This window comes from Lissotriton vulgaris, unplaced genomic scaffold, assembly GCF_964263255.1.
Source record: "Lissotriton vulgaris unplaced genomic scaffold, aLisVul1.2 SCAFFOLD_261, whole genome shotgun sequence".
Taxonomy (NCBI): domain Eukaryota; kingdom Metazoa; phylum Chordata; class Amphibia; order Caudata; family Salamandridae; genus Lissotriton; species Lissotriton vulgaris.
The window spans coordinates 1,624,733-1,637,866 of NW_028252546.1; the positions used below are offsets into that span (position 1 = coordinate 1,624,733).

At 43.8% G+C, this 13,134-nt stretch overlaps 1 protein-coding gene across 1 annotated transcript in view; it reads left to right on the forward strand.

The window, feature by feature from the left end:
- Positions 1–13,134, forward strand: part of LOC147662124 (WD repeat domain-containing protein 83-like) — a 159,989-nt gene that overhangs the window by 27,801 nt on the left and 119,054 nt on the right. Inside the window, exons 3-4 of the mRNA XM_086951097.1 lie at positions 297–417; positions 903–1,008. Coding sequence (XP_086807223.1) covers positions 297–417; positions 903–1,008 — 227 coding nt within the window. The remainder of the gene's footprint in view (positions 1–296; positions 418–902; positions 1,009–13,134) is intronic.

The following is a 13,134-nucleotide window of genomic DNA, read 5'->3' on the forward strand; positions in this document are numbered from 1 at the left end:
ATTGAGTAGCTTTGCCCAACAGTGTGTGACATTTTGGTTTATGCCAATATGCCAATATCAAGCTCTTTTAGGTGGTGATTAAAATATTTTTAAGGTCTTTGCGGACGCTCAGACTTATTTTTTTCTCAGAACGTTCAAGGCCGTGTAAATACTCTAGAAAGTGTACATGCCTTCTTAACCTCTCAAAAATTATACAACTAAAAAAAGCAGTATTTTGGCAAAGTGTACAAAACATTTCACCACTTTTCCCACTTTGCTGTCTTTCTCTCGTTTCTTTTTTGATTTTTGTTAACCAGTTGATGGGAATTACTGCCTCACCTGTGGAAGTGACAAGTCTCTGAAGCTATGGAACCCACAGAAAGGCATCCTCCTTAAAACCTACAATGGCCATGGCTACGAAGTGCTTGATGCTGCAGGGTATGTAAGTGCTGGCTGCCGTGGGAGGGTCGAGGGGTTTTGTCGCCGCAAAAATGAACATCTATGAAGTTATTCAGTAGGGGTGTCTGTAGAGAAATGTCTCTATTTCTGAATAGTTTGTAGACCCTTTGAAGACACAAGTCATTTGTTATGCAGTGGCACTGTGTCGTCCCGTTGAAACACAACCTGATAGGCAGAACGCTATAAATGACACTTGAGTGGTGGATTATTGATAACCCCTTAAAATGTGAACCCTTTTAAAATAAAATGTAATGACGCAAATTAGATTTCATGTGCAAGTTGCAACGCTTTCTGTAATTGGGATTTTTGGTTAACCAATGCAAAAGATCGCCACAATTGAGGAACAGATAGCATTGCTTGCGCCATTAGCAGTAGTTCATAATGGGGATTTAGTTACCTATCTGTTAGTCAGTAGGTAAAAATGAATTTAGAATGTTACTCTCTCATTCATCTCATCTTCCCAGGTCCTTTGATAACAGCCAGCTGTGCTCCTGCGGATCTGATAAAACCGTGGTCCTCTGGGACGTGGCTAAGGGGCAGGTGATCCGGAAGTTCCGTGGACATGCGGGGGTAAGTGGTAACAAATAGGAAACTTGATGCGTAGTGACCGAAGCATGGAGGGCCAATCAGGGCTTTAAGTGGGATGAAAAAATTGGGTGGCTGGGAGGTCTCTCAAAGGGGCGTGGCCAATGTACTCAAGGGCGTGGCTTAAAACACATAAACGAAAAATCTGTGCTTAGCATAGTGTGCCGCCCGCTTGTATTTTGCTGCTTCTGCCATTGCATCCAGAAACATGATGCAACAAGTAACATCATACCTACAACAAGTCAGAACTTATGGCTTTGTCAATGGTTGTTAGTTGCATAAGATAAATAAGTAGCAACTGTGGCTTGTGTATAATATTGAAAAAGCTTCCACTTACAGATGAGGTGACACCACAATAATGTTGCTGCGCCTGAGTTTCAAAAAGAGAAGGGAAATCCAGAGAGAAAATTACTCTCTTTAAAGGATTTCCCTTCCCCTACACCACTCACTTGGCATGACGTCATGCCGTAACTTCTTCACTAGTGAGAAGTGAGCAATGTGAGCACGCGAACATCCAGGGCCGGCTCTAGGGCGGTGTGATCGGTGCCACCGCACCAAGCGCTAACTTGGGGTGGGGGCGCCATGACAATTGTTTTAAAAACACCAGATGCCACATTCCTTGTCCCAGCAATTTTCAATCATCAATAAAAATGAGACCAGAACTTTATTTGGTAGAGGAAGTTTTGACTAATCATAGCGCAGAAGGTTAATATGCCTGCTGCAAAGAATGTGTCCCATTCGATCACAAATTTTATTTATTTTATTTTGAAAGTTTTATATAGCGCGAACAAGATCTTTGCAGATATCAGAGCGCTTTACAATGCAGGGGATACCAACAAGAGAATGAGAGCAGGTCATTAGGGAGTAAAGTAACACAGGTACAGCAATAAAGCAAATATTACAGATAAGTGTGTGCAAAGATAATCAGTTAAGAAAATAATACAGGTAAAACACATAGTCATAGGGATCGTGCAGAATAATACAGATCGGTCAGAATCTTTACAAATCAACATTAATAGGTCAAGTGTATTTGGCCATGAGAATAGCTTTTACTTCTTTCTTAAAAAGTGTGAAGGAGGAGATGAGTCTAGTTTCAGGAGGGAGTGAGTTCCAGATCCTGGGTGCCATTCCTGAGAAAGAGCGTTTTTAAGTTTTTTCCTTCCGGAATCTTCGAGGTTTTAGCAGAAGATTGTTTGTGCCTCTAGTGTTTCTAGAGCCCCCAGAGATTGTCAGCTTCTGAGTGAGGTATCCGGGGGAGCTCAGGTGTACAGCCTTGTGTGTCATGCAGGCTATTTTCAGATGTATTCTGGCTTCAAACGGCAGCCAGTTCAAGGATTTCAGGTCAGGGAAGATATGAGAGTGTTTTTTTGATCCCGTGATGACGCTCGCTGCAGCGTTTAGAGAGGCTCTTAAGGGTGCAGTAGTCGTTAGCGGGAGACCGCAGAGGGCGATGCTGCCGTATTCAATTCACGGGATTACTAGTGCTTGTACTGCAGTTTGGAAGTCTTTGTCTGGCAGGAAGGGTTTAAGTTTCCTCAAGGTGTTGATTTGGAAGTTCGCTCCCTTAGTAGCCTTGCTGATATGATGCTGCATGTTGAGATTGGAGTCGAGAGTTATGCCTAGTGATTTTGCTGAGTCCACTATGGTGGGTTGGACATTGATCGCAGTTAGCTGTTTAAGCCAGGTTTGAGTGGTAGAGATCTTCGCAGGAGGTGAGATCAGGAGGAACTCTGTTTACAGAGCATTGAGTTTGAGATGATTATTGGCCAGCCAGGATTGGGTGTTCCTGATCGTTGAGTTTAGGAGTAGAATGTCATTGGGGGATTGTAATTTGAGATATAGTTGGGTGTCATCTGCGTGCATGTGAAAAAGTACATTGGATGCTTGTAGCAAGGTGGTGAGAGGTTCCATAACTAGGTTGAACAAAGTTGGTGATAGGGAGGATCCTTGGGGGACGCCTAACGAAACAGGTATTGGTGAGGACATCAGGTTGTTACTCTTGAATTTCTGTGACCTGTTGTGTAGAAAGGAAGTGAACCACTTGAGAACAGTTCCAGAAATACCCATTCTTGTGTTCAAAAGATCGAGTAAATTCTTATGTTTAACAGTGTCGAATGCTGAAGAGAGATCAAGAAGGATGAGGAGACAGGTATCGTTTTGATCTAGGATTTGAAGGGCGTCGTCAATTATGTGGGTCATAGCAGTTTCTGTACTGTGTCCTGCTCGGAAGCCTGATTGATGCGGATTGAGGAGATCAAACTGATCAATGTGTTTAGTCAGTTGTAGTTGTGCGCATTTTTCCAATAGTTTGGCGAGAGTGGGAATATTGGTAATGGGACGGTAGTTGTTCAGGCCGGATGGGTCGGCGGTAGCTTTCTTTAGTAAAGGAGTGACTTGTCCAACTTTGAGGGAGTCTGGGATGATTCCTTGTTGGAGGGAGCTGTTGATAATTTTAGTCCAGAGTGGGAGGAGCAATGGGGTGAAATCTTTGACAGCATTAGCAGGGAGGGGATCCGTGAGGGGATTGGAGGGTTTCAAGGTGCTGAGCAGTTTGCCTATTTCTTCTTCGGAGTAGGTGTCGAAGGAAGACCATGTGGCATTGTTTTTTGGTTCGGAGGGTGTTATGCAATTGAGTGTGGCGAAGAGGCTTGCGTCAGTGCGGAGATCAGTCTTTATGTTGTCAGTTTTTTGGGTGAAGAAAGCTGCGAAGTCTTCACAGGAGGGAGCTTCGCATGAAGTACTTAGAGGTTGGGGTTGTTCCTTGGCTTGTGTTCTGATTAGCTCAAACAGTTTTCTTGGGCGGTTTTTTGCTTGGTCGAGCTGGAGGCTGAAGAAGTTTGCTTTTGAGCGCTTTATTTTCCTGAAGTAGGCGTTTCTCTTTTCCTTCAGGATTCTCAGGTGCAGTGCAGAGGGAGCTGCTCTCCAGGTGCGCTCTGCCATTCGCATGGCTCGTCTATCTTCATTGAGACTCCCGTCGTACCATGGATTAGAAATTTTAGTGGAGACTCTTTTTAGCTGTATGGAAGCAGCCTCATTAATTATTGAGGTCATGGCGTTGAGATAGTGGTCAGTCAAGGATTGGACATCTGTGGCGTCCGCAGGAGGGAGCAGGAGGTCGCGGCTGTTCGGGGGTAGGGAGTATGGGTTGAATTTTTTCAGATCTCTTTTCCAGACTTTAGGTCTGGAGGATTGACCCGTGCTGAGTTTGACTTTTTCATTGAGGAAGAATGTGACAATATGATGATCTGACCAGTCACAGGGTTGGATAGACTCAAGTTGGATAGCTTCCTCTTTGGCAATGATAAGGTCGAGGATAGAGCCTTTCTCGTGGGTCGGGCTGTTGCATATTTGGGTGAGGTCCAGGGCGTCGAGGAAGTTTTTAAGACTATTTACCACCACATCATTGAGATCGTTCCAGTGGAGGTTGAAGTCACCAAGGTATATTTGGGTGAGCTGTCGTCCAGCGTTGATTGAAATCATGTCCATGATTTGTTGGACGAAGGAGAGGTTGTCTCTGGGTGGGTGGTAAATGCCGTGAAGTGAGCATATCGGTTTACCCTCACTGATAATCTCGAGGCAGATGTATTCGTGGGAAGTTGGGGAGGGTAGGGACGATGCGGAGACTTTCAGAACAGAAAGGTTGTTCCTGTATATGCATGCAATTCCACCACCTATCTTGCCGGACCTGTCAAGCCTAATGATGTGGTAGTTGGGAGGAACCAGAATGTCCATTATGGGTGTAGAAGATTCGGTTAGCCAGGTTTCAGTCAAGATGATTAGGTCAAGGTCCAATGTTAGGATTAGGTCGGCGATGGAGGAGGAGTGTCTAGAGGCCGATCTGCAGTTTAGCAGAGTGCATTTAAGACGGGGTGTGTCAGGGGAGGTAGAGGGTACTAGAGAGAGGGGGACTTTTCTAAGGTTATTCGGGACGGAGATTCTGTTGTTTAGTGTGGAGGGTCTACAGGGATTTGAGTGAATCGTGGGGATGTGGAGGTGCGAGGCGGTTGAGTGGTTTAGGGCAGCTGGGTCATAGGAGCGGAGGAGGGTGAGAGTGTCAAGATCCGACAGAGGGTTGCATGTGCGACGGGGGCGGTTGTTGCGATTGTGGGCAGGGATTGCTGTCCAGTGTGGGCGACGGGTGCGGTTGTTGCGATTGTGGGGGTGGATCGCGGTCCTGTGTGATGGGTGTAGCTTGTAAGCGTCATCAGGCCGGGTGTAGGGCAAGTTGAGAGGGGTGGTGGGGTTGAGTGAGTTGTGTCTGGGGGTGTGATGAGTAGTTCTTTGATGGTGTGAATATCTTCTTTGATGATGTGAATGTCTTCTTTGAGCTGGAGGAGGGAGGACATAATCTTGTCCAGAGTGGGAATAGTGTGAGTACTGGGGGTGGGAGTCATGGGTGGGTGGCTGACCTGGGGATTAACGTGCGAGTGGGGGGGTGGGTTGGTGTTCACGCAGGGCTCCGTGGAGGAGTCGGTGTACCGGTTGGTGTTAGGGAGGAGAGAGGGTATGGGGGCGATGGGAGTGGATGCGGTACGACGGACGTTGGTGGTGTATAGGGGGGCATTGGCAGCGGGCGGGGAGAGCGGGCTGGAAGTGGAGTGTGTGTTGGTGGTGATGGGGGAGCCTGAAGGGTAGTGAGGGCTTAGAGTGGGGGGGGAGATGGGGCTGAGGATGGTCCTGTCGTGGGGAGGGGGAGTTATCATAATAGGTGTGGCGTGCTGTGCCTGGTTAATTAGCGGGTGGTAGTGGGGCCTGAGAGTGGGGGGGGATAATGGGTGGGATTTGTCGTTATGCGTGTCGTTCTGGTGCCGATCTAGGTTAGAGGGGTTGTGGGTGGGAGTTGTTATGTCAGGGAAGAGAGTGATCGGAGTGGTAGTGGTATGTGTGGGGGTCAGAGGGTTAGTGTTAGAGGGGGGGCTAGTGTATGAGGGGGAGATATTTGTGACTATGATTGAGGTGTGTGGGGTGGTAAAATCAGGTGGGTGATTGATTGAGGTGTTGGGGGTGGTGGTGAGGTGCGTGTCGATCTGATGCTGAGCGAGGTTAGAAGGGTTGTGGGTGGTGGCTGTGACGTCAGGAGTGATAGCGCTGGAGGAGTCATGGGTGGAGGTCCGCGGCTTGGAAAGCTGCTCTTTGAACTTGGGGAACAGGTTGTCTAGTAGTTCCAGGTTCTTGTCTGTGGATTGAATTAGGACAATCCCGTTATTGTATAAAGTAATGGTGGTTCTGCCAGGGAAGAGTTGGGATGGTGTGATGGAGAGAGTTAGGTCATGAGCGGTTTTCCTGGTGGTGGAGACGGTGAGTAGGGTGAGGAACGCTTTTCTCCATTGAGCTCTGCGTGAGGTGTAGAAGATGATATCAATGTTCAGGGCTCCATTGACCGGTGAGAAGTAGGTGTCGGCAAAGGGCGTTTCAGGGTGGGACCTCAGGAAGTTGTGTTTAAAGCGTTTAGCGGATTTTTTGGTGAGAGTGGATGGGTAGTTAATTCTATATGTGTGCTTGCCGATGAGATCCATGTTGGGACGGTTGTATAGGAAGGTATGGGAGGATATACAAATACAAAGAACAACTGTCAAACCGTAGGATACATAGCACAGGAGTGACACTAGCGAGCGGTCAAAAATAGCCAAAAATATAAGAGGTAGCAGTCGGTGCAATCCAGGAACAAACAGTGAGTGGGTGCAGCTTGCAAACTATACAGGATATAGGAGGTAACAATTATTTAAATGGAACCATAGTGACACTGGTGAATGGCCAAAAAAGTAACCATAATGTAAGAGGTAGCGTCGGTGTAATCCAGGAGTAGAAAGTGATTGTGTGCAGCTAACAAGACTGAATAAAATATATATGAGGTAGCAATCAGTGCATAATAGTGACAAAAGAGAGATGGGTGCAGCTTACAGAGTATACAGTATGCAAATATGAATAAAATACTAAAGAAATACTGGAACCAGTATAGGTGCAAACAATGGGCTAAAATAGACAGATATGACACTAGTGAGCAACCGGTAGCATATGGGGTAGCGATCAGTGCACTACCGGTGAGGAAAAAGTGAGAATGGGTGCAGGTTACATAAAGTGTATAAAATAAAGTGTATAAAATAAAAATACCAGTAGAAGTATAATACTGCAAATAAAATACTAAAGAGATACTGTAACCAATATAGGTGCAATCAATAGGCTACAATAGACAGACAAGACACTAGTGAGCAACCGGTAGCATATGAGGTAGCGATCAATAAAATACTAAAGAAATACTGGAACCAATATAGGTGCAAACAATAGGCTACAATAGACAAATATGACACTAGTGAACAACCGGTAGCACATGAGGTAGCGATCAGTGCACTACCGGTGAGGAAAAAAGTGAACATGGGTGCAGGTTACATAAAGTGTATAACATACCAGTAGAACTATAATACTGCAATAAAATACTAAAGAAATACTGGAACCAACGTAGGTGTAGACACTAGGCTAAAATAGACAAACATGACACTAGTGAGCAACCGGTAGCATATAAGGTAGCGATCAGTGCACTGCCGGTGAGGCAAAAGTGAAAAGGGTGCCGGTTACATAAAGTGTATAAAATATCAGTAGAAGTATAATACTGCAATAAAAGGCAGACACTTAATCACACAGCGATACATACTATATAAAGTCTATATAGATACATAGCTATATAAAGTCTGAGGTAGGTGAGATAGACAGTAGTTCTCTTTTAGGAGTTGTTGCTTTTAGAGCATGGGAGGAATAGGTCAATGGGTTATCGCTTTTGTCAGAGAGTTCCTTATCTTACTTACAGTTTAAAAGCTAAAATCATAATAGAGAGCAGTGAACTTTTGTCAACTGCAAAGAATATATTACAGCTACATGTTTTTTTGCCTAGTCTTTCCTTATCCTAATATTGCAAAACGGGTTCATTTCGGTAGAAATCATCTATCTTTAAAGGAAACCCCCAACAATGGTGTTACTTTTTAAATTCTGAATTTGTGCTTTTCCAGACTAAGGACTTAAGCTATACTGCCTACCAGTATGGATGCCATATGACTCCTACACCTTGTAGGAAGGACTCTGTCATATGTAACATTTCCTAATCACTGATTTATACATGTATGATTGTCTCCATGCAACGTATGTGTGATGTAAAGTGTTCGGACACCTTAAACTGGTATGAGTGGTGCTATAAAACTACATGAATCTAAGAGACAGTGGTTATGGAGACTTGGGGGGGGGGGGGCATTGTCAAATGGTGGTAGTGAGAGTATCCGTGGCGAGGTGGTCATTGGGGAGGGGCGCCAACAAACTTTTTCGCACATGGTGCCACCAGTACTAAAGCCGGCTCTGCACACATCAATGTGCCTGCTGTCACTGCAGTCTGGGGAAAAAATGGACCACCTGTACCAGGGCACAAAACAGAGCCCGATAAAGAGCAGTTTCGAGGCCCCCTTTAAATAACTGCCGGTGCTCAGCACCGGTGAGACCCGGCTCACATAAAGCCCTGGGCCCAATAATGATTTGATGTTGGGCTCCCAAAGTCAAAGTTGTGGAGCGTTAGTTTGGCTGCATGTGCATCTCAGGACTAAAATAACATGTGGTGCTGCAGGAAAAAACAAGGTGCTATGGAAGAGCCATGTGTGTAGCAGGCAACTTTAGAAAGTCATGACGGAATTGAATCGGTAGAGTTGTGTGTGGGCTTCTTTTCCAATAGCAAGGGGCTAAAGGCAGGCAGGGAATGGGGGTAGGGGAAGGAGCGGACCCAGCCTCAAAACTGAATCCTGCAGCATCCCTTTTCATTCCATTACTGGAGCTAGCACGCTACTCTGGAGTGCACCACTATCCCGTTGTGTACTTTTCTATGTTATCTGACGCTCATAAGCCCAGCTAATACACCAGCTTTGGGACATCCTGCACCCCTTTCACTTGGGCTTATATACAGCACTCCAGACCTACCCTGTCTCCTCCACATCCATATAGCTGCCAGGTTCCCAGGCCAATGCGTGACGTGCAGTTCCTGTTCAGGTTTTTTTTACTTTGAATTGTATGACTTATTTATAATGCAATAAAGAAGACTACAAATTCAAATTAAAATCTCCGTACTGGAGCCAGCTCACCTAGTATACTCTATTCCTCACCCATTGCAACCATGATGTATCAGTTATAGAAAAAAATACACATACATAATAGTGGAGGGTCTTAGGGAACGATTTTATAGACCAGCACGGAAGTAATCCCCAAATCTAGCATGAAAATACAAACGCAACCACGGGTCTTTCATGCCTGTTTAAGGAATGAAAAGCAGAAGCACAAGTATAGACCTCAACTATGATCAAGGGGAGTCATTTTGAAAGGACGGAATCCCATCACTCACCAAAGTGACATGCTTCATCATCTGGGATCTCCTCTTGGTTGCAAGTCCTAGTGCGGCCAAGGGCTACAACCCCCTCACTGTGAAGGAGGAGCTCAGGGATGTTTTTTTTTTAAGTCAGTATGATGGATCACTAGAATCCTTCAGAAGTGAAGACTTGAGAGTGATGGGTGTAGTGCATGTGTAATAAAGTGAGGTGCAGATATAATGGGCTACCAGGAGAACAAAGTTGCATTCATTATCCCCTGATGTCCAGATTAAAAACAGGGCAAATGCAGTTTGTTAAAAAATTACTGCATATGTCCATAAATGTGGTCTACATGTTTCAGCCATATTGATTCCACTGGAATCACGGCTTTCTTCAGGACCTAGATGGTATGATGCTACTGCATAATAGTGAATGCGATTTTAAACTAACAAACAATGACATATAAGGTTTAGGGTAAATACAACCTTAGGTCTTGTTTCTCACGAAATTACAGGATGAAGTTAACACCTGAAAAGGAAACATACATAAAAGAGGTTCAGTAATTGTGCTATATATCCAATACGTAATCCCACCAATGGACCATCGTAACCAGCACCTAACAAGAGTGTACTCAACAGACTGTGTGTGGCTTACCCGTACTCACGAGAAAGCTGGCCTCACCTCACCTCACTTGGCTACAGCTCAGTACGAGGGGGCCCGCTCTAAAAATGAAGAAAGAAAAGAAAGAAGACAAGAAGGCAAGTTTGTTAGTAGACATCTAGTCTAATGCCTCCGTTCTTTCTTGTCATGCAAATTTGCCTAAAAGTCATATGACAACTCATTAACAACCCGGTGTGCACCAATATGTCTCAATTGAGATCCTGTGTCAATTGCAACCGTGTACTTTAATCTTATATGTTGCAATATTGCTGAGGATATTGAGGCTATATAGCCTCAATGCTATATGTAAAAAGTGCCTTAATATCAGCAATGAGTACTCTGAGACCAAGGATTCATTTACATACATACGTACATAAAAGTAGTCCTTCATTTATTCTGCCGTTTAGACTATTACCGCTTAGTTTCTTAAAAAACGCTGTACACATGGCCAGCCATTTACAAACACTCTAACAGCATAGAGATCAAAATCATAAAAAATGTACTTCTGCCGCTCGCCCGGCTCGATGCTATTAATGCAGGCTTCAGTTTCACATTTACACACCTAAGATAATCTAGGAATTTCCACATTGTTTCTTGAAAAGTGCGGTGCAGATAGCCAGTCATTAAAAGCAATCTCACAGCATTGAGATCAACAGCATGACAGATGCATCTCTGCCACTCGTCCGGCTGAGTGCTACTAAAGCGGGTATCAATTTAACATTTATGCGCCTAAGAATACCAGTATTTTATAAAACAAAGAAATCTAACATGAGCGCGCAGGATCAACTCACCAATCCGTTGGTACCCCGGGCTGGAACTGAGCCTCTGATAGAGGTAACTGGCGGTAGGTAGAGTTTGGTATTTATATCATGTGCATATCCCAGGTGATTAGAATCTCGAAAAAGTGGGCCACTAATGAAGACGTTGTTTCCGGCCTCGCAATTCACTCGTATACATGGGAGTGGTAGTTCGAAAGTAAAAATATGGACTCCTGTGGCGAAGATGAAATCGCTACACGTGTGCTGTTACTAATAACCTCATAAGCAGCACCCACAAACCCTATGCATTATGGTAGTTGTGGTCAGCCACTAAAAAGAAAAACACTCGCATGAATATTGTTTGTGTTGTGTTGCACCCTCTGGTGCAGGCATCATTATTCAACCGAAGATGGCATGGCAAACACATCTCAAACATGATGTGATTAAAAGGGTTGTCCGTCAGTTTAGAAATGTGATCAGCCAAACCTCAAATGGTTCTTGTGCATACTGAGGAAATTGAAAAAATCCTATTGTGATGATGAAAACGACAGCATCTGTCATGATATCCTCAAATAACACAAAGGCTATTTATAATGATTCAAGAAATCAAAATCAATGATTCGAAGGTGCAAAATATGTAAACTAAGAGATGTGAGAAAGATGTACCTGATCTTCAAACATTTTGTTAGTATCATACAAGTGTGGCTTTCGCGAGCACCAAGGAATTTCATCATTTAAACCTGTACTGTTACTTTTAAGTTTGAACACTCATTTCTTCTCTCTAATAAACAAAAAAAAATGTGTATCCGTAATGTTTGCTGGAATGAATGGTTGTTCTAGAACAGGCAAGTAAAGATCTTCTGCATCATGTTTATAATCAAGAAAATGTTTTGTGAGTCTTCGGACGCCTGGCTCACCTTTCTCCACCACTCTGGAAACGTGACTGGGATGTTCTAGATAGAAATTAGCGTTTAAAAAACCTTTGAAATTCCCTGAAAAAACATACATTTCAGGGACGTTATAGTTAGAAATTAGCATTTATAAAACAATTGAAATTCACTGAAAAAAACATAGGTTTCAGGCAAGTTATAATTAGAAATTAGCATTTTAAAAACCTTAGAAATTCACTGAAAAAACCAAAGGTTTCAGGGATGTTATAGTTAGTTGGACATTTCACTCGTACAAAACCGGCTAAATTCTGCCGTTCTAGTTAGTTGTGCTAACTATAACTCGCGCCCCCGCAATGCACTGCTGATGACGTCTCAAATTACATCACTGATGACATTACTGATGACATCATCCAAGTGAAAATCTGATGCACCTCCTCACACTCTAATATACCCTTTGATACACCCACTGTAAAATACAGACTACCATTTTTGAAACCATCGACACACCAATACCAGTTACTACATACACACTCACTGATTCCTAGGTCTACACACACATCCACTCATTCACCCATACAATCACTCATCAATTCAACAGTATCATATGCACTCATACACCTATACACTCACCCACCGCCACTCATCCATGTAGTTACTCACACACCTAGTCAGTCATGCAAAGAATCAATCACACTCCCATTTACTCACCTATACAGTGATACACACACCACTTCACTTATTCATACAGATACTAACGTATACTTACACTCTTATATAATCACTGATACAAGTACACACTCATCCATACAGCCACTCTCACAATCACTGACTCTCACGTATAGTCATTTATATACTCCAACTCTCACATACACTATGTTGTACATATGTAGTTACTTAGACATGTACCACTGAGACATCCATTCACTCACCAACACACCCATACACACACTCACCCACCCATACAGCGGTTTCCACATGCACTCTTGAACCCATACACCCAGTGAATCAACCACTCACAAATCTACGCAGAGTCACACAGCACACACACTCAGTCTCCCATATAATTATTCAGGCAACCAATCAATAAACTATATAGACACTCATGTAGCTACTGACCAACCCATGCAGCAGCTTACACAACAACAGAGAGACTGATACAGACATTCACACAGTTTGTCACTAATCCATGCATTCAGTAAGACACATTTAATCACTCACTTATGCAGTCAGTCTCGCACCTACTAAATCCTCCATCCAGTTCCTTATACACCCACTCATTCTTCAATACACCTTGGCATATTTATAATACATATTTAAACTTTACAGAAACACAGTCACTGGATGATGTCATCAGTGATGTCACCGACCATGTCATGAATGATGTATGTAATATGTGACGTCATCAGCAGTGCATTGCGGGGGTGCGAGTTGTAGTTAGCTGAACTAACTATAACGACGGAATTTCTCTGG